The 21,752-nt window shown below is 50.8% G+C and overlaps 1 protein-coding gene across 1 annotated transcript; it reads left to right on the top strand.

Moving 5' to 3' along the window:
* Window positions 1-3,402: 3,402 nt before the first annotated feature.
* LOC147436746 (uncharacterized) lies at window positions 3,403-5,636 on the top strand. The gene is made up of 2 exons (XM_086486040.1): window positions 3,403-3,935; window positions 4,046-5,636. The coding sequence occupies exons 1-2, from the start codon at window positions 3,403-3,405 to the stop codon at window positions 5,634-5,636; spliced, it is 2,124 nt and encodes a 707-aa protein (XP_086342166.1).
* The last annotated feature ends 16,116 nt before the right edge of the window (window positions 5,637-21,752 follow it).

Below are 21,752 nucleotides of genomic sequence, written 5' to 3'. Positions count from 1 at the left end.
TCAGTTGCTTCAAAGCCAGAGGACATGCGTACAGCTGCTACTGACTTTTACCATGACATACTGTCTGTTGAGCCTCAATCAGAGCGTCAGGATGCATGCAGAGAGTAGGTGTGGGCACAGATGCCTTGTCTTGTGGCTGAGGAGATGCACCAGATGGCTTGAGCTGCCTCTTTAGCTGGAGGAGCTACACGCGGCCCTTAGAGCACTTCCCCGTGGTAGCTGTCCAGGTGAGGATGGTTTGACTCCCAGCTTTTTCTTGGAGTACTGGGACTTGCTTGGCTCAGATCTCTCTGCAGCGCTTTTCAGTACATCCTGCACACAGGAGATATGCCTGACAGTATAAGTGAGGGCCTGACTTACCTCATTCCGAGGGTGGCTCCTTGGATAAGATTCGACAGTGGCGGCCCATCACCATCCTCAACTCATACTACAAAATTCTTGCTAAGGCTCTGAGTTTGAGGATTGAGCCACTTCTAGAGAGCATTATACATGGGACACAAACAGGTTTTGTCAAGGAGCGTAGTATCCTTGACAACATCTTTACTTTTTGGGAGGCATCTTCCCTCGCGCGTCTCCGTGGTGAGGATCTGGTGATACTTCTTCTCGATTTTGAGAAGGTCTATGATAGAGTTGACTTGGACTTCTTGGAGGGCACTCTACGCAAGATGGGATTCTCAGATGCTTGGATCAGAGGTGTGTCAGCTCTTTACAGACGGACACACAGTCAAGTACTTTTGTCAGGAGGTAGAGGTGATCGTTTCATGCTCACACGTTCGGTCAGACAGGGTTGCCCTCTTGCCCCCTTCCTCTTTCTATTCTATGTTGAGGCGATGAGCAGGTTTTGAGTTTCACAGTAGGTTGTTCTACGTGGCTTAGTGCTCCCTATTCGGGGAGATGAGCTCAGTTTGCAGACGACTCAGCCTTGTACTTGGATGGCCAGGAGGCCAACCTTCATAGGTGTGAGCGGGCTCTTGAGACCTTTTGTTGTGCATCAGGCGCACTGATCAACTGGAGAAAGACAGTGGCTTTCTCGGTTGGTAGTGCTCCTACGCCTGATTGGCTGCCAGGTGAGGGTTTCAGATGGATTCCCCCAGGGACTGCAGTTCGATACTTGGGTTGTCAGGCTGGCTTGGACTTGTCTCTTGAGCAACAGATTGCTCCCCTCCTCCTGTCCATCAGGAGGAAGTTGTGACATTGGAGCTCCGCACGACTTTCTTTGGTAGACAGAGTTGTAGTGCCAGCTAGGTGTTGCTGGGTACTATGTGGTACATCACTTCTTGTTGGATCTTTTCGAGTTCTTGCATCAGCGAGCCTCTCTCAGCGAGCTAGAGAGGCTGATGAGGAACTTCCTTTGGTCAGGGTGTGACACTCAGATAGCCCGGGCCAAAGTGTCATGGCAGGTCATCATTCTTCCTTGTTTTTTTTTTCCAAGAAAAAGATCCTTCTATTGGTTAATAAAACTTCCCATAGGGCTACAACCACCACTTCAAGAGAGGGCTACAACAAACATGATGGGGGACTCTCCCAATGCGAATACACCATATGTACAATGAGGCTAAATCAAGAAATGGGAGGAGGGAAAAGCCACACAGGTGGATGGTAGTGCCATCTGAGTACACCCTGGACCATGGTGAAAAAAGGCCTAGGATGCCAGAGTAGATGGAAAGCCTCTCTACGCTCCCGCATGCGGTCGGAGCTGCGCTGGATTTTCTTGAGCTGTCCTTTGAGAGTATGGATCAGCTCTAGCCAAAGATCGCGAACAATCTCTGTTGGTGGTACATGGCGAGCCTCAAAGATGCGAAAGCAACGGGCCCGCCAGATGAAACAGAGTGTCAGGCCACTGATGAGCTCCCAGCACTCCTCTCTCTCACTACACCACTCATGTGGAGTAAGCTCTATGGCAGGCTGGAGTGTAGGTCGCTCCCCCTGCATCACTATCATCCTGCTGGTGGAAGATAGCTCAAACTGAAGTGCCGGGCCCGTGAGAGTGGACCAAGCAGCTGCCCCCCAAGTGTACTGTCGAGCCGTGGAAAGAGCAGGCATCAACCGAAGAACAGGAAGCCACACCTACTGTGCCAAAGGACAGTCCCAAAGACAATGATGCTGACTCTCCACAAGATGGTCACCAACTGCACATGCGGCCGAGACACCACTATGTACATGTCACAAGACGGGTACCACGTGCCAATAGACAAGAACAGAATGAACAGACGTTGCCCTTAGGGTTAGGGTTAGGGTTTCTGCTGTTTTAGGGTTAGGGTTTCCAGAATCAGGGTTTGCAAGTTTTAGGATTAGGGTTTCCAAAATTTTCTGACAAAAATTAGGGTTAGGGTTTTTGCTCTCGGGCAGCCACGTCATCACTTTGTGACAGTTTAGGCCCCTTGGCCACATCTGTAAGTTGGCTCCATTCTTTAGGCTTTGACACGTCAACAGTTTGTTATAGTACAAGCCAGCTCCCAACTGCTGTAGCTCTGTTTGCAACCAGCCACTAGAACAAAGTGACTTGCCTCGGCTGTCTGAAGTCCCACAACCTCTCCCAAAAAGCTGCCAAGAACTCAGCTGTGAGACCCTCCTCCTGCCAATGAGGTGCTGCAAGCAGGTCGAGCCTCTCTTTGTGCTGCCAGTATATGACGTCCCAGTCGAACAATGTACTGAAAGAAAGGGACACCTGGGTGGTCTGCAGAGGACAGCTTTGCAGACACTCCACAGCCACTCTCCAGGATCCCACTGCACAGTAACACGGAACGGGGGCATTTCGTTCCATAACGGCGTTCCGAGCAAGGCCGGCCGGAGAAACGGCTACGGGAACGGGCGGACGTTCCGGTTCCGGAACGTAATAGCGGAACGGCGTTCCAGCCGGGCGGAACGGGACGGAACGGTCCGGAATGGCCGGACAGAACGTCTGGCGGCAGTTTTTAAAATTCAAATTTGGGTGACAGTTTTTAAATTTCAAAAACAGGCGGCAGTTTTTGGAGCGCCCACTCATGGGATGGTTCACACTAGAGGTGTGTGTGTGTGTTTGGGGGGGGGTCTTCACTATTTTCTCCTATAAAAGCTAATGCACACCCCTCACAATTTCATAGCCCTCACTCTCCCGCATTGCTACTTGAGTCTTGAAGCGCCACTCTCTCCCTCTCACCCTCCCTCTCAAGCTTGAAGCTTGAAGCCACTCTCTCACACCCTCTCTCAAGCTTGAAGCTTCAAGCCTCTCTCACCCTCTCTCTCAAGCTCGAAGCCACAAGCTCTCAAGGTTGAAGCTTCATCCCTCTCGCAACTTGCAAGCTCCATTCCAATTTCCTTCATTGCATCCCTCTCTCAAGCTCCATCCCTCTCTCAACTTTCAAGCTCCATCCCTCCATCTCTCTCTTGAGTTTCAAGCCTCAAGTCTCAAGCGCCATCAACATGGCACAAGCTTCCGCATCAAATGAAGGTCCCTCGGTTGGTAAGAGAGGAAAGAAGGATGAGCCTTCATGGTGGGATGAGGTGCACTCCGAAGTCTTGGGCAAAGAAGGCGGTGCAAGATCATGGACATGCAAACTATGTGGATTTCAACGCAAATCCGGGACAAGCAAGGTTCGAGCACATCTCCTTCACATAGTGGGGGAGCAAGTGAAACTTTGCATTAATGTGACGGCCGAGAAGAAGAAGGAGCTTGAGATCAAGGATGCCATCATAAGAGCCAAAGCAAATGATCGACCCAAGCGGAAAGCCATTGACCCCAATCACTTGGTTTTTCCTTCTTCTACCACTCATTCGCATGCTTCCGTTGGAGGTAGTAGTGCGGCGGCTCAATCATCATTTCAAACGAGCACTCCCTCTCATCCCACCCATCGTCAACAAACTCTAGATTCGTCATGGGATCCCAAAAAGGAGGATGTGGATGCCGCCGTTGCCCGCTTTTTTTATCACGATCATATCCCTTTCATAAAGGCTCGGTAAGTTCCAAATTCTCAATGCTCTTTCATATCATGACCATAACTAGTATGTTTGTTTTTCAATCTACATTGTCTTCTCTTTTGACCTTTGTGACATGTACATTGTATAGGTCGGACTACTTCAAGGCAATGTGCACAAGGATTGGGGATTACGAGCCACGCTACGTGCCACCCACTTCAGAGGCCCTCCGTACTACTCTTCTTGATAGAGAGAAGGCCGTTGTGGAGATGGCAGCCGTAAACATGAAGCGACAATGGGCCAAGTATGGAGTGACACTCATTGCAGATGGATGGAGCGACACAAGGAGGAGATCCATTCATGGGCTTGTGGCTTATTGCAAGGGAGAGATGTACTTTGCCCACTCACATGACGCCACAGAAACAGGGAAATCCGCCGATGTGCTTGCTGGAGAGTGGGCGTCTGCCATAGAGATCATTGGCCCAGAGATGGTGTTGCAGCTTGTCACGGATGGGGAGGCATCAAACAGGGCAGCCGGCGCCATTTTGGAGGGCATGTATCCCCGCATCAAAGTGTCATTTTGTATGGCACATTGTCTCAATAACCTTTTAAAGGATATAGGGCGCCTACCTTGGATTGAGCCTCTCATTACAAGTGCGTCCAAGATAGTGTCCTTCATCAACAATCACAATCTCCTTCGTGCTGCATTCTTGAAGCGGTCAGGGGGTAAGGTTCTCTTGAAGTATTGCGAGACCCGCTTTGCCTACAACTACCTAATGGTTCATCGCCTATGCGAATGTCAGAGTGCAGTGCGGCAGACCCTCATCAGTACGGAGTATACTTCCTCATCCTACGCAGGTTCAGTCGCAGGGATCTTATGTGCAAGCAAGTCAGAGGATCCCCAGTTTTGGGAGTCACTGAAGACTATAGACCAAATGGTACAGCCGGTACTCCACTTGCTTCGAGTAGTTGATGGCATGCAACCTTGCATTGGCAAGGTTTATGAGGCCATGGATCGCATGGTGGAGGCCCTCCAAACACTTGAGCCAAATGCAGATAGGTTTGAGGAGATTAGCTTGCTTTGTCAAAGCAGATGGGACGCCTATGCTTCCCCTTTCCATGGTGCGGCTTTTGTGCTGGATCCAGAGTTTCAAGGTGCAGGACAGGAGCATGATGGGGAGGTGACCAAGCAATGGAACAAGATCTTGACCATGTTTCACCCTGATCGAGAAGAGCGCCGCAAAATCAAGGATCAACTTGCTATGTACAGGGATATGAGAGGATCATTTGGGCTTGCCGATGCCCAAGTTGATCGCACCAAGATCTCCTCAGTTTTGTGGTGGCAGGACTATGGCTCAGATGGTCCAGAGCTTCAGAGACTAGCTATCCGCATCCTCAGCCAAGCGGTTAGCTCCTCTTGCTTGGAGCAATTGTGGAGTGTTTATAGCCACGTTGCATCCAGGAAGAGAAACCGACTTGCAGTGGAGAAAGCAAATGATCTTGTATTTGTGAGTGCAAACTTGCGTATGCTTTGCAAGTCGGCATCCAAAGTATCAGATCCCTTTCTACAATGGGAGATGGAGGCAGAGGCGGAGATACTTGGGGAGGGTGGATCTACAGAGGTTTTACATGAAGTGGATGATGCGGACGAGCCTGTTGGGGATGAGGATTGGGATGACATCCATGATCTCCATGACACCACTACAGATTGGCAGGCTGGCTCTTCTGCCACTGGTCCTTGAGCCTTGGCCCTTGACATGTTTCCATTATGGCATTTTGGCATCTATGTATTGAGCTCTTGAGTCCATAGTGGCTAGTCTTTACTCTTGAGCCTCGACTCTTATCTTTTCTCAGTGCTTACCTTTTTGTAGTGCCTTGGCTGGCCTTATAAGCCACACTTGAATTTATACTATATAGTCATAGTCTTTTAAGTTTTTAATCCGTCTTTCTGTCTATTCAACTTTATTGAGCTCTTCAATCTTTGCACTTCCTAGATAATGTTATTTGTGATGCACTTAGTATGTTATGAGGTGTCTACAACCCCCGTAAATTGAATTTACATCCGCAACCACTAACGCGCACCGCGCACAAGCGACATGTTGAAACTTAAAACATGCTTGAACATGATTCTAATTATCCAAGTAGGTGTTAGAAGCTTGGCTTATAGTTGTTTCCTAACTTATAGGTTGTTTTGAGGCTAATTTCAACGTTTCTTGGTGGACCGTTCCGACGTTCCCGTTCCGGTCCCCGCCTATACGTTCCGGTACCGTTCCGGAGCCCCCCGTTCCGGTTCCCCGTTCCCATTCCAAGTAACTTTGTCCCACTGTACTCGTGCCAGTGGTGGACAGCTCTCCCAAGCCCACAATCTCCAATGTCCAGTCTCAAGAGCTGTTGGGTCAAGATTGATGACACAAGTTCTCCCACAGATGCCCACCTCTGGGATCCTCTGAAAACAGCACTCTGCCACCTGCGGGGCCTCTACTGCAACTCAGTGTAAGCGTCCCTTCATCCTGTATCTCGAAGAACACAGAGGGTAGAGTCTCTGAGCAAGCCCGAATTGAGATGAGGACCTCCAGTGGCTTGAAGGGTCCCATCCATCTGGGCACTGCTTGCTTGAGAGGTGTGAGCCACTCAGCTGGTACTGCCTCTGAGATGTCCTGGCACATGCTCTACACCCCTCTCATGCCCTTTAGCTGAAAGCCCTGCAGCTCCTCTGACAAGCCTGAAAACTGTAACTAGTCACCCAAAGAGCGTGCATCACCCGCTGTCATGGGATCCCAGGAAACATGAGACCGACTACCAACCAAGTGGCTTCTCTGAGTGCTAACCATGGGGTTCCAAACAAGGGGCTGTCTCAGGCGCTCCTCCGTGCAAGTAGAATGACGCTGCTTCAGGCCTTGCCGTAGATGCACCCAAGATCGGAGCAAACTCACAGCGAAGCGGTCCTCCAATCTCCTGCTCAAGCCAACTCTGCGCATCTCTGTGAAAATCCATATGGTCGAAGGTCGCCAGGGGACTCCAGCCTGAGGCACCCTAGCACGAAGCCGCTGAAGCAAGAACTCCTTCCAGGGCTCCTCACTTCGAAGAAGTCCTCTAACGATGAACTTCCCAAGAAAGGGCTCTGCTCTGCTGTGCTGGGTCTATGATCCGAAGCCCTCCCTGAGAACAAGGAAGAGTGATGACCTGCCAAGCCACTTTGGCTCGGGCTATCTAAGTGTCACACCCTGACCAAAGGAAGTTCCTGATCAGCCTCTCTATCTGGCTGATACAAGAACTCGAGAAGATCCAGCAAGAAGTGATGTACCACATAGTAGCCAACAACACATGGCTGGCCACTATAACTCTGCCTGCCAGAGAAAGTCGTGCGGAGCTCCAATGTAACAACTTCCTCCTGATAGACAGGAGGAGGGGAGCAATCTTCTGCTTGGGAGACAAGTCCAAACCAACCTGATAGCCCAAGTACCGAACTGCAGTCCCTAGTGGAATCCACCTGAAACCCTCACCTGGCATCCAATCGGGCGTAGGAGCACTACCACCCGAGAAAGCCATTGTCTTTCTCCAGTTGATCAATGCGCCAGATGCACAACAGAAGGTCTCTAGAGCATGCTCACACCTGTGAAGGTTGGCCTCTTGGCCAAGGCTGAGTCGTCTGCAAACTCAGCGTCCAGTAGCTCATCTCCCCGAATAGGAAGTGCTAAGCCCCGTAAACCAACCTGCTGCGACACCAAAAACCTGCTCATCGCCTCAGCATAGAGCAGAAAGAGGAAGGGGGCAAGAGGGCAGCCCTCTCTGACTGAACGTGTGAGCATGAAACCATCACCTCTACCTCCTGACAAAAGTACTTGACTGTGTGTCCGTCTGTACAAAGCTGACACCCCTCTGATCCAAGCATCTGAGAAGCCCATCCTGCGTAGAGTGCCCTCTAGAAAGTTCCAATCAACTCTATCGTAGGCCTTCCCAAAATCGAGAAGAAGAATCACCAGCTCCTCACCACGGAGCCGCGCTAGGGCAGAAGCCTCCCAAAAAGTAAAGATGTTGTCAAGGATACTACGCTCCTTGATAAAATCTGTATGAGTCCTATGTATAAGGCTCTCTAGCAGTGGATGAATCCTCAAACTCAGAGCCTTGGCAAGAATTTTGTAGGCTGAGTTGAGGATGGTGATGGGGTGCCACTGTCGAATCTCATCCAAGGAGCCACCCTCCTTGGGAATGTGTCATGCGACACATCCAACCCTATGTGTCCATGGACAAGCTACAACATGACTAGGGTTCAGTCAGTCAAGTCAGTCTAGAATAGGAAGTGATCTGGCACTTTAGTGAGTCTGTTCGCAAACCGTGCATGACCAGTCACATAAATTAGATGCATATCCTCTGGTTGCACACAGCATGATCATCAACATTTCTATCAAAATCCATAAAGGGAATTTTCCAGTGCATTGAATCTATTTTCTCTATTTTTGACATTTTCACTTATTTATTAAGTGACTTTTGTTGGGAACTAGGTAGGGCAATTTTGCTAAGTTTGTATATAAGCATACCTAGCGCTAGGACTTTCTGGCAGAAGAGGCAGCAGGAGCACACGCTCAACAGGCACCTTCCCAACAGGACCCCCAACAGCAGGCCTCGCGTTTTTGCAACTCAGCATCAACCTAGCGTTTTTGGACCAGATCAGCCAGCGTTTTTGATCTTCGAGATTCCTGGAAACAGCAAGAAGCAGAAGATTCCTAGCGTTAGCAGATTTGCACAGCGACAACAAATCAGCCCTAGAGTTAGCAGATTTCCACCGCAAGTCAGATTTTCAGCCCTAGCGTTTTTGCATCTGCCAGACATTTCAGCGTTTTGCAGATCTACTGCAACGGAACCAAGACAAGCACCAACATATTCAATTTTCAGGACTTAGACATTGTAGAACAAGTCTCAAACCTCATAGATCTCACCTTCCTACAGTAGATCCTCGCCGCATGGTGAAATCAGCGAAGTTTATAGATTCAGCCCGGAAAACACAGATTTCAGCATCTGCGTTTTCAGCGCGTCGTTGTGGCATCGTCGTCATCGACATAGAGCCAGAATTCAGCAGATAAAGAGTTGCAGATTTCAGCCATTAGAACTTTCAGATTTCAGCCCGTCTCGTCGTCATCCTCATTGTCGTCGACATCATCGGCAAGTCCAAAGCATTGTAGAGATTTGTGCAATCATAAGTAGACCGCTCTCGCCATAGAGAGTGGGGCCCTTGGAGGAGGGTTTGACAACTTCCCAGTGTTGTATTCTCTTCTCTCTTTATCCCTCAGTCTCATGCACCTTCACGCACAGTGTCCATTCACTTTGTTTGTGTCCATTGCACTCTCTCACTAAAGGAACGAAAGGCTCTCCCTTCCGTAAGTAAAAGGAACCTTGAGCACAGTTCGGAGCACTCATCTTGAGCAAAGTTCAAACCTTCATTCCACTGCACCTTACATTGGTATCAGAGCTTTGGTAGTGTTCTGTATCACTCAAGGAAAGAACCACAAGAACCACATATTTTTCTTTGCTTGTTGCGGTCGCACGAAACCCAAGTCCTCCTGGACGTGTCGATTCCTATTCGTGTTTTTGAAGAGTGACAGGAAACCCAAGAAAGAAGGGCTTGTCCAGCCTCCCCTTGTGCCTCTTTTCACTTAGCGGCCGGCCAATCGACGTGAGGTGGGAAAAAGCAACCTTGGTGTGAGCGCAAGGCCGCCAAGGGGTGCGCCCGCAGGAAAGAGAGGAACTTGGATGAAGAGAAGATCCTTCTCTAACACAGATTGCAAATGAAAGAAGAAACTCAAGAACCTCAAGACCCTCAAGAACCTCAAGAACTCAAGGCCCTCAAGAACCCAAGAACTGAACACTCCCAAGAACCCAAGTTCCTCGTGAACTTTTTTTTTCGAGAAAAAGATCCTTCTAGTAGTTACTGAAACTACCCATAGGGCTACAACCACCTCTTCAAGAGAGGGCTACAACAACCATGGTGGGGAGACTCTCCCAATGAAAAAACCAGCATATATACAATGGAGCTCAATCAAGAAATGGGGGGAGGAAAAGCCACACAGGTGGTCGGTAGTTCCATCACAGTACACCCTGGACCATGGTGTAGAAAGGCCCAGGACGCCAGAGTCGAAAGAAAGCCTCTCTGCGCTCCCGCATGCGGTCAGAGCTGCCCTGTAGTCTCTCGAGTTGTCCTCTGAGAGTATGGATCAGCTCTAGCCAAAAATCGCAAACAGTCTCTGCTGGTGGCACAGGGCGAGCCTCAAAGATGCGGAAGCAACGGGTCCACCAGATGAACCAAAGTGTCAGGCCACTGATGAGCTTCCAACACTCCTGTCTCTCACTACACAACTCCTGTGGAGTGAGCTCTCAGGCTGGAGTTAGGTCGCCCCTCCTGCATCACTATCATCTTGCTGGTGGAAGATAGCTCAAACTGAAGTGCCGGACCCGTGAAGGTGGACCAAGCCGCTGCTCCCCAAGTGTATTGTCTAGCCGTGGAAAGAGCAGGCATCAGCCGAAGAACTCGAAGCCACACCTGCGCACCTGCTGTGCCGAAGGACAGTCCCAAAGACAGTGACGCTGACTCTCCACAAGATGGTCACAAGTTGCACATGCGACCGAGAGACCACTATGCACTAGCCAACTCCCAACTGTTGTTGCTCTGTGTGCGACAAGCCAGTGAAACAAGGTGACTCGCCTCGGCGGTCTGGAGTCCCACAACCTCTCCCAAAAGGCTACCAAGAATAGAGTTGTGAGACCCTCCTCCTACCAATGAGGTGCTGCAGTTGGGCGGGCCTCTCTCTATGCTGCTAGTAAATGACGTCCCGGTCGAACAATGTACTGAACGAACGGGACACTTGGGTGGTGTGCAGAAGAGAAAGGGTCCCTCGAGAGCCACTCACCAGGATCCCACTGTACTCGTGCCAGTGGACAACATTCCCAAGCCCACAGCCTCCAGTGTCCAGTCTCAAGAGCTACTGGGTCAAGATCGATGACACAAGTCCTCCCACAGATGCCCACTACTCGGATCCTCTGAAAACAGCACTCTTCCACCTACGAGGCCTCTACTGCAACTCGCCGTAAGCGTCCCCCACCGTGAAGCTCGAAGAAAAGGGATGGAACAGTCTCTGAGTAGGTCGTGACTGAGATGAGAACCTCCAGTCGTGTGAAGGCTCCCATCCACCTGGGTGCTACTGGCTCGAGAGGCGTGAGCCACTCAACTGGAATTGCCTCTAAGACGTCCTGGCACATGCTCTGCACCCCTCTCATGCCCTGTAGTAGCTGGAGACCCTGCACCTCCTCTGAGAAGCCTGAGAACTCTAACCAGTCATCTAAAGAGCGCGCTGGACCCGCTGCCATGGGACCCCAGGAAACATAAGGTAGACTACCAACCAAGTGGCCTCTCTGAGTGCTAACCATGGGGTTCCAGTCAAGGGGCTGCCGTAGGCGCTCCTCCGTGCAGGTAGGCTATCTCTGCTCCAGGCCTCACCGCAAGAGCTCCCAAGATCGAAGCAAACTCAAAGCGAAGCGGTCCTCCAGTCTCCTGCTCAAACCAACTCTGCGCATCTCTGTGAAGATCCATCTGGTCGAAGGTCGCCAGGGGCCTCCAGCCTAGGGCACCCTAGCACGAAGCCGATGTAGCAAGAACTCCTTCCATGGCTTCTCACCTGGAAGAAGTCCTCTGACTATGAACTTCCCAAGAAGGGCTCTGCTCTGCTATGCTGGGTCAATGATCCCAAGCCCTCCCTGCGAACAAGGAAGAGTGATGACCTGCCAAGCCACTTTGGCTCGGGCTATCTGAGTGTCACGTCCTGACCAAAGGAAGTTCCTGATCAGCCTCTCTACCTGGCTGATACAAGAACTCGAGAAGATCCAGCAAGAAGTGATGTACCACATAGTCGCCAACAACACCTGGTTGGCCACTACTACTCTGCCAGCCATAGAAAGTCATGCTGAGCTCCAATGCAATAACTTCCTCGTGATAGACGGGAGGAGGGGAGCAATCTGCTGCTCGGGAGACAAGTCCAAACCAACCTGATGGCCCAAGTACCAAACTGTAGTCCCTGGGGGGATCCACCTAAAACCCTCTCCTGGCATCCAATCGGGCACACGAGCATTACCAACCGAGAAAGCCACTGTCTTTATCCAGTTGATCAGTGCGCCCGATGCACAACAGAAGGTCTCCAGAGCCTGCTGGCACCTGTGAAGGTTGGCCTCCTGGCCATCTAAGTACAAGGCTGAGTAATCGGCAAACTCAGCGTCCAGAAGGTCATCTTCCCAAATAGGGAGTGCTAAGCCCGGTAGACCTACCTGCTGCGACACTAAAAACCTTCTCATCGCCTCCGCATAGAACAGAAAGAGGAAGGGGGCAAGAGGACAGCCCTGTCTGACCGAACGTGTGAGCATGAAGCGATCACCTCTACCTCCTGCCAAAAGTACCTGACTGTGAGCCTGTCTGTACAAAGCTGACACCCCTCTGATCCAAGCATCTAAGGAGCCCATCTTGCGTAGAGTGCCCTCTAGAAAGTCCCAGTCAACTCTGTCATATGCCTTTTCAAAATCGAGAAGAAGAATCACTAGGTCCTCACTACGGAGCCGTGCCAGGGCAGAAGCCTCCCAAAAAGTAAAGATGTTGTCAAGGATACTGTGTGCCTTGACAAAACCTGTCTAAGTCCCATGTATAAGGCTCTCTAGAAGTGGCTGAATCCTCAAACTCAGAGCCTTGGCAAGAATTTTGTAGGCTGAGTTGAGGATGGTGATGGGATGCCACTGTCGAATCTCATCCAAGGAGCCACCCTCCTTGGGAATGAGGTAGATCAGGCCCTCACTCATGCTGTCAGGCATCACTCCTGTGTGCAAAATGTACTGAAACGCACTACAGAGATATGGGCTAAGTAGGTCCCAGTACTCCAAGAAAAAACTGGGAGTCAACCCATCCTCACCTCGACAGCTACCACGGGGGAGGGCCCTAAGAGCCGTGTGCAGCTCCTTAAGCTGAAGTGGCAACTCAAGCCTCTGACGCATCTCCTCAGTCACAAGACAAGGCATCTGTGCCCAAATCTGCTTCTTGCATGCATCCTGACGCACTAACTGAGCCTCTGCAGACAGTAAGTAACTAACGGTAAAATCAGTAGCAACTGTATGCATATCCTCGGGCTCAGAAGCAACTGACTCGTTGGGCCTCTGCAACTGACTGACCTTGGCATGCGAATGCCGAGGTTCCACTGCCTCAAAGAAAGCACCAATTACTCTGTTGCCCACTTGTGTCCACTGAGATGCCTGTCGGAGGAAAGCAAACTCATATCGCCTCTCCTCTGTGCTAACAAGCTCCTGGCGAGCCTGCTGTAGCTGCTCGGCCAACCAAGGACTGTCTGAAGCTGCTCCTACATCCTCTGTAACGAAGCAATACCACGTCTGAGACGTTGCTCCTCCTCTCTCGCTGCAGCCCGGCGAGCCAAAGACTCCTAGAGAAAGAAACGACTAATCTGAGCTAGCCCTGAGGCCACTCTGTCAGCAGGAGAATCCTGCTATCCAAGCTCTCTGTCCAGAGAGCCTCTACTCGCTCTCTAAGTGCAGAGTCCAGCAAGACCCTCTCTGGGATGCGAAGCATCGTGCTCCCTCTCCTCTGGCTGTCTACCACTGTGAGGATCATTGGTGCATGGTCCGAGAAGGAAGTCCCTGCCAGAATGCCAACTGTCCCTCCCAAGTCACAGAAGTGGTCACTAGTGTAAAAGCGATCTATCCGCGATAGATTCACTCCTCCCACTATGCGGACCGAGCGAGAGAAGGCAAGGCTGTCTGGGGGTCTCACAAAACTAGAGTGCTGCCAAACATCTGAATCCCTCAGTCATACAAAACCTCTCCCAAGCTGCCGGCTCAACTCCATGCACAGTAGCATGGCTACCACCAATCCTGTCACAAGGGTCCTCCAACATGTCGACGTCCCCCCCTATGCACTAGTGTTCTGCCTGCGACAGAGACTCAACTATCTGTGACCAAAACTCTGCGTGAGCACTCGCCACATTGAAAAGCAACTGCCAAAAAGTATCATATCGTCCACGCAAGAGATGACCACAACGTCTAATGCGGCTCTCACACAGATGGTACTCCTGAAGCATAAGGAGATCAATCTCTCCTCCCACAGAGCAGCTTTGAAGCTCCTGACGTAGTCGGCCCCGCTGACTCTAAAACTGGGGCCCACCAAGTCCCTGCACGTTCCATGAGACGATCCTCATGGGGAGCGAGAGAGAACAGATGCTGCCGCAGCAGCTAAATGGGCTATCTTCGAGGCTGGCTTGGATGGGGAGTAATTTGCATCCAAGCGTCCTCTAGATAGGCGTGACTGCAACGAGTGCCTGGCCCAAGCCCAAGCAGAGCGAGCCGTACGTAAAGCAACCTCCTCTCTCCAGGAGTCCTCATGAATGTGTACATAGTATGGCAAGCACTGTGTATCGGCAAAGAAGTAAACCACAATGTGTCTACATCCTGCTGTATCTGGAGGTGTCACCGCAAACTTGGCCAATGGACACAAAGTCTGAAGCATGTTTGTAACTCCTAGTTCTCCCATGTGGTGAGAGAACTCTAGGACCTGTGTGTGCAACCATCCCAACATTGAGTCGAGAGTCCACTCAGTCTGGTCCCTGTCGCAAAGGGGAAAGGAGAAGCCAACTGCTGAGTGCAAGGCCTCTTTCCCCCTAGCTGCAAGGAACAGAACATGGACCCTGAAGCAGGCTGCCTCATGGTCTGCTGAGGGGTCGCCGAGAAAACAAGTAAAGTTGTAGTGGAAGAAGTCCCATCGGCGCCGGATGTCGATGCTCGTCAGACCACGAGGGATAGCTGCAAGGGGAGACGTCTATACTTGTAGAGGGGGTCGCAAGAAAGGTTGTCCCTCTCTCGCCAAGCGACTCGTGGCAAAGGCGCTGCCAAGAGATCTCCTAGTAGCCGGAAAAGGCCCTGCCCCCTGGGTCGACTGTGGAACTAAAGTGGGAGAGGGAGGAGTAGGAGCAGGGGAGAGAGGTGGAGAAGAGGGGCGGGGGGGAGAGGCAGAGATGGAGGAGCGGGGGAAAGAGGCTGCGGGGAGGATGAGGAGGAGGGGGGGAACTCTTGGGGGGGAAGGGGTTGTCGAGGGTGAAGCTGGGGTGGGGGCTGGAGCAGGGACCTCATCCTGCTCAAGAGACCGAACCGGTTCCTCGTGGGAACCCACTGCTGTTGGGTAGGCGCCTGAGGACCACTTTGAGTACCACGCTGTCACTGTGGCCCCTGCCGTCGTCAACCACGAACCTGCTGCCATCCCTCCGCTGGAGCCCCAGGCTCAGAGGGTGGCTCTGCATGTGTGCTGTGTTTCTATCTGTGGCTACTGGCCAGCCCATGTAGACTAGGGCTGAGTCTGTGGTGTAGATCTAGGCCTCCTCCGTGGACAGGCCTTCGCAAGATGACCCATCTGTCGACAAATGGAGCACTTGTTCGGGAGGCCCGAATACTCCACACTCTGTCTAAACCAACCCCCACTTACCCGAGGCAGAAAAATGACCTTCGGGAGCGTGTGAGTGTCCCTAACCAAAATGCGAACTGAGGGAATGCCAGCCGCCTTGGCAGCTATTGAGGCTCCCGTACGAGGTGTCTGCAGGACAGTCCCAATGGCTGAGCCTATCCTGGACAAAAGTGGTAAGTACTCCCTCCGCAAACCCGGAAAGCAGACGGAGATGGGGATGTCTGCCTCCTCTACCAGAACATCCAAGGTAGGGTCGAAACCATGTCTCCACTGTCGAAATTGGGCTCGTGCTGCTCGGATGGTCAATGGACTCATGGCGATGACCTTGGACGCCATCTCGAAGGTCTCAAACTCGATCTGATAGAAACCTCGTCCGAGTATCTGTACGTCCAAGATCTTGCCCACCTCTGCGAGAAGGCGGGCCTGGAGAAGTTCACGTAGCTCTCCTCTGCTAGGTCGGGTGCCGAGAATCTTGCAGATGACAGAAGTCGCCTGCAAGCGCTCTGTCTCTGCGGCTAGGCTCGCTTGCTCTGTCGGTGAAAGAGCAGTCGAATGGTGGGCTCAGCGGGGTCGGGTGAGGGGACTTCGGACGAGTCCCTCTGTGGTGGGAGCTGGAGCCTCCATCTGTGTCTATTGCTGTGACGAAGAAGCGGACGAAGAAGCAGCGGGTGGGTAGTGCAGCGCGCAGCAGGGAGGGGGGCGGGCTGGGCTACCGCATGCGAGGACAGGCGCGGGGCGGGGCGGGGGGGGGGGGGGAGGCAGCGCGAGGGGGGGGGGGAGGGGAGCGATGACGCAGGGGAGGAGTTAGCAGTAGCGAGCGCGCGGGTTGGTTCCTTGTGAACTTAAGAACCCAAGACCACAAGAATCCTCAAGAACCCACGACTTCAATGGATGGTCATCACTCGAAGCGGAATGGATACTTTGCTTGAAGGTGATGAGCATGAGAGAGGTGATGAAGAATTTTCCCCATGAGGAGGTTTTCCCGACCCTCCCCCTTCCCCGTCTACGCAAAGGATTGCACTAACTCCTATGGAGGCTTTGACATAATGATGATGGATAGGAAGTTAGACCGCGAAGCAAGAAGAGCAGAATTTGATCGTGAATGCGCAGAAAGAAAAGCAGAAATGGATCGCGAGAACAAAGCAAGAAAAGCCATGAACGACCGACACATGAAAGAGATGTTGCAACTCTTTTCTCAAGTGCAGGCACAGATGCAAGAGATTCAGGAGAAGGAGACTCTCTCAGTCTTTTCTCCAAAGCATGAAACACGGGATTTGCATGATGATAAGCATGATGATTTGAATGATAATGATAAGCATGATGATTTATATGATACACATGATTTTCATGATAAGGATAAGCATGATGATTGCATGATCAAGATGTGATTTCTCACAAGCATGATGATTTGCAAAAAGATGATGTGATTGTTCACAAGGATGATGTGTTAGTGGATACTTTCTCTAGTGAAGCTAACCTCATTGCAGAGACGATCAATCACGAAGCATCAATCTTGGCTCTCGAGCCTAAGTCCAAAGAACCCCCTCAGGAAGAACCGATCTTGGCTCTTGAGTCCAGGTCCATAGAACCCTCACAGGAAGTACTATGTGTTCGAATGATTCGTCAGCACGCATTGTTCGAGTGTTTCATTCGTGATCGTTTCCTGTATTTTAGTCAGCGTCTTTATGTGATCCCTTTTCATAGGCATGACATATTGTACGTTGAGCACGTTTCACTCATAAATGAGCAGGGGTGTATGCGGATTATTCAAGAAAAGCTAAAAAGTATGCATTCAAGGAAGTCACATTCCATGTCTCTTCCTTGGCACGACACAGTTGTAGAAAGAGCACATGAAAGTATGAGCACCAAGCATCGGCATTTCTGGTGTGAATTGCCACAGTGGATTGATTTAGATCAAAAAGGAAAGCTTTGATCTCATTGTTTGCATGTCTTGGATGAACGGTTTGGCACTCCATCTATTTGTTCATCTACATTGCATGCACAGTATTTTGAGAAGACGAGATTTTTTCCAATCACTTTACATGGAATAGGTATGTTCATGTTTTTGTGTTGGAAGTGGTATCACGAATTTTCAGCCTTCGAGATTCTTGAAGAAGATGACCTATATCCATAGACAAAGTTCAAGCATTGAAGGAGCCACAGAAGACTTTGTGTCGCTCTCGGCGCGGCCCAAAGAAGCAAGCGTTGTAGACCTTTATGAAGTTGAAGTATCGCACGACCCACACCTCAGAGTGGGCTGGCGAAGAGTCCTTTCGAGAATTCCGGATGTTATTTTGGTGATCTCCCTCGACGCCATACAGTTCGGTACCAGTACCTCACTTTGAAAAGGAAGGGATATCACGTGACACATCCAACCCTAGGTGTCCGTGGACAAGCTACAGCATGACCAGGGTTCAGTCAGTCAAGTCAGTCTAGAATAGGAAGTGATCTGGCACTTTTGTGAGTCTGTTCGCAGACCGTGCATGACCAGTCACTTAGATTAGATGCATATCCTCCGGTTGCACACATCATGATCATCAGCACTCCATCAAAATCCATAAAGGGAATTTTCTAGTGCATTGAACCTATTTTCCCTATTTTTGACATTTTTCACTTATTTATTGACTTTTGTTGGGAACTAGGTAGGGCAATTTTGCTAAGTTTGTATATAAGCAAACCTAGCGCTAGCACTTTCTGGCAGAAGAGGCAACAGGAGCACACGCTCAACATGCACCTTCTCAGCACGACCCCCAACAGCAGGCCTAGCGTTTTTGCAACTCAGCATCAACCTAGCGTTTTTGGACCAGATCAGCCAACGTTTTTGATCTTGCAGATTCCTGGCGACAAAAAGAAGCAGAAGACTCCTAGCGTTAGCAGATTTGCACAGCGACAGCAGATCAGCCCTAGCATTAGCAGATTTCCACCATAAGTCAGATTTTCAGTCCTAGCGTTTTTGCATCTGCTAGGCATTTCAGCGTTTTGTAGATCTACCACGACGGAACCAACACAAGCACCAGCATTTTCAGTTTTCAGCACTTAGCAATGTGACATAAAAATGCGTTTCGGTCCTTTGAAACCCCGAAACGCTGAAGCGGCCGAAACGTTTCGACGAAACGAGTTGACTTTTTTTTTTCCCCCCCCTTTTGACCAGTTGACCCTAAACCACTCATTTGGGGATTTTTAGAGCCAGGCAAGTTCACAAAATCGATACCTTGTTTATTCATGACTCAAGTCTCACATCCAGATTTGGGTATTTCACATGTTTTGACATGTAAATTTATATGTATATTCAATGTATAATTATAGGTACATACGTGTAAAACGAAACATGTGTTTCGATTTCTTTGAGCCCCGACACAAAACGTTTTAGAAACCTCGAAACCCCAAAACACACGAAACCCTGAAACGTTGCATGTCACACTGGCACTTAGACATCGCAGAACAAGTCCCGAACCTCGTAGTCCTCACCTTCTTGTAGCAGATCCTCGCCGCACAGTGAAATTAGCGAAGTTTACAGATTCAGCCCGGAAAACGCAGATTTCAGCATCTGCGTTTTCAGTGCGTCGTCGTCACATCGTCATCATCGACATAGAGTCTGAATTCAGCAGATAAAGATTCACATTTTCAGCCATTAAAACTTTCCGATTTCAGCCCGTCTTGTCATCGACATCATCAGCAAGTCCAAAGCATTGTAGAGATTTGTGCAATCATAAGTAGACCGCTCTTGCCATAGAGAGTGGGGCCCTTGGAGGAGGGTTTGACAACTTCCCTGTGTCGTATTCTCTTCTCTATCTATCTCTCTATCTCATGCACCTTCACGTACAGTGTCCATTCACTTTGTTTGTGTCCATTGCACTCTCTCACTAAAGGAACGGAAGGCTCTCCCTTCCGTTTTACTTACGGAAGGCTTTCCATTCCGTAAGTAAAAGGAACCTTGAGCACAATTTGGAGCACTCATCTTGAGCAAAGTTTGACATTCTATTCCACTGCACCTTACAGAATGAGGTATATCAGGCCCTCACTCATGCTGTCAGGCATCTCTCTTGTGTGCAAGATGTATTGAAAAGCACTACAGAGATATGGGCCAAGCAAGTCCCAGTACTCCAAGAGAAAACTAGGAGTCAAGCCTCCTTACCTGGATAGCTACCACGGGGAAGTGCACTAAGAGCCGTGTGCAACTCCTCAAGCTGAAGTGGTAGCTCAAGCCTCTGACGCATCTCCCCAATCACAAGACAAGGGCATCCTGACGCTCTGACTGAGGCTCTGCCGACAGTAACTCACGGTAAAAGTCAGTAGCAACTGCACGCATGTCCTCAAGCTCAAAAGCAACTGACCCGTCGGGCCTCCTCAACTGACTAACTTTGGCATGCGTATGCCGAGGTCCCACTGCCTCAAAGAAAGCAACAGTCACTCTATCACCCACTTGTGTCCATTGAGATGCCTGTCGATGGAAAGCAAACTCATGGCGCCACTCCTCTGTGCTAACAAGCTCCTGGCGAGCCTGCTGTAAGTGCTCCTCCAACCAAGGACTGTGTGGATGTTGCTCTTGCATCCTCTGCAAGGAAGCAACGCCCTGTCGGAAATGTTGTTCCTCCTCTCTCGCTGCAGCGAGGCAAGCCAAAGACTCATGAAGAAAGAAACGACTAAGCTGAGCTAGTCCTCAGGCCACTCTGTTCGCGCAGGAGAATCCTGCATGTCTAAGCTCTGTGTCCAAAGAGCCTCCACTCGCTCTCTGTGTGTAGAGTCCAGCAAGACCCTCTCAGGGATGCGAAGCATCGTGCTCCCCCTCCTCTACCTGTCTGTCACTGTGAGGATCACTAGTGCATGGTCGGAGAAGGAAGTCCCTGCCAGATGCCAACTGTCCCACCCAAGTCATAGAAGTGGTCACTAGTGTAGAAGCGATCTATCTACGATAGATTCACTCCTCCCACTCTACGGTTCGCACGAGAGAAGGCCAGGCTGTCTTGTGGCCTCACAAAGCTAGAATGCTGCCACACATCCGAAACCCTCAAAGTCATACAAAACCTCTCCCAAGCTGCCAGCTCAACTCCATGCACAGTAGCGCGGCTACCACCAATCCTGTCAGAGGGGTCCTCCAACATGTTAAAGTCACCCCCTATGCACCACTGCTCTGCCTGCGGCACAGACTCAACAATCTGAGACCAAAACTCTCCTCGGGCACTCGCCACATTGGACGCATAGATGTTCAGGAAGCCCACAAAACAACCCTGAACATCTATGCGTCCAATGAGCCTTGCCTGGCACAATAATCCCTCTGTCCACAATGGCCTGCTGTAAAGAATCCGCAATAGTCATACATACCCCACCCTGGATGCCTCTAGGTCCACGCAAAAGCTGACCACAACGTCTAATGCGGCTCTTACACAGATGATGCTCCTGTAGCATAAGAAGGTCAATCTCTCCTCCCACAAGGCATCGTTGAAGCTCCTGACGCAGTCGGCCCCTCTGACGTTGAAACTGCGGCCTACCCAATCCCTGTACATTTCATGAGATGATCCTCATGGGGAGCGAGAGAGAACAGATGCTGCCGCGCAGCAGCTAAACGTGCTATCTTCGAGGCTTGCTTGGATGGGGAGTAATCCGCATCCGAGCGTCCTCTAGATAGGCGTGACTGCAAAGAGTGCCTGGCCCAAGCCCAAGTAGACCGAGCCGTGCGTAAAGCAACCTCCTCTGTCTAGGAGTCCTCATGAATGCGTACATAGCATGGCGGGCACTACATATCAGCAAAGAAGTGAACCACAATGTGTCTACATCCTGCTACATCTGGAGGTGTCACAGTAAACTTGGGCAATGGCCAAAAAGTCTGCAGCATGTCTATAACTCCTAGGTCTCCCATGTGATGAGAGAACTCTAGGGCCTGTGTCTGTAGCCACTCCAACACTGAGTCGAGAGTCCACTCAATCTGGTCCGTGCCGCAAAGGGGAAAAGAGAAGCCAACCGCTGAACCGCTGAGTCCAAGGCCTCTATCCCCCTAGCTGCAAGGAACAGAACATGAACCCTGAAGCAGGTTGCCTCAAGGTCTGGTGGGGAGTCGCCGAGAAAGCATGTAAAGTCGTAGGAAAAGAAGTCCCATTGGCGTCGAATGTCGAAGCTCGTCAAACCACAAGGGACTGTTGCAAAGGGAGACATCTGTACTAGAAGAGGGGGTCGCAAGAAAGGCTGTCCCTCTCTCGCCAAGCGACTCGTGGCAAAGGGGCTGCCAAGAGATCTCCTAGCGGCCCAGGATGGCCCTTCCCCCTTGGTCGACTGTGGGAGTGGAGCGGGAGGGGGGGATCTAGGAGCAGGGGAGGAGAGAGGCGAGGGGGATCGGCAAGGGTAGGGGGGCGAGGAGGAGAGGCGGAGGGAG

This window comes from Adiantum capillus-veneris, chromosome 17 (genome assembly GCF_014529385.1).
Source record: "Adiantum capillus-veneris isolate H3 chromosome 17, ASM1452938v2, whole genome shotgun sequence".
Classification (NCBI taxonomy): Eukaryota; Viridiplantae; Streptophyta; class Polypodiopsida; order Polypodiales; family Pteridaceae; genus Adiantum; species Adiantum capillus-veneris.
This window is presented reverse-complemented; position numbering and strand designations above follow the sequence as displayed.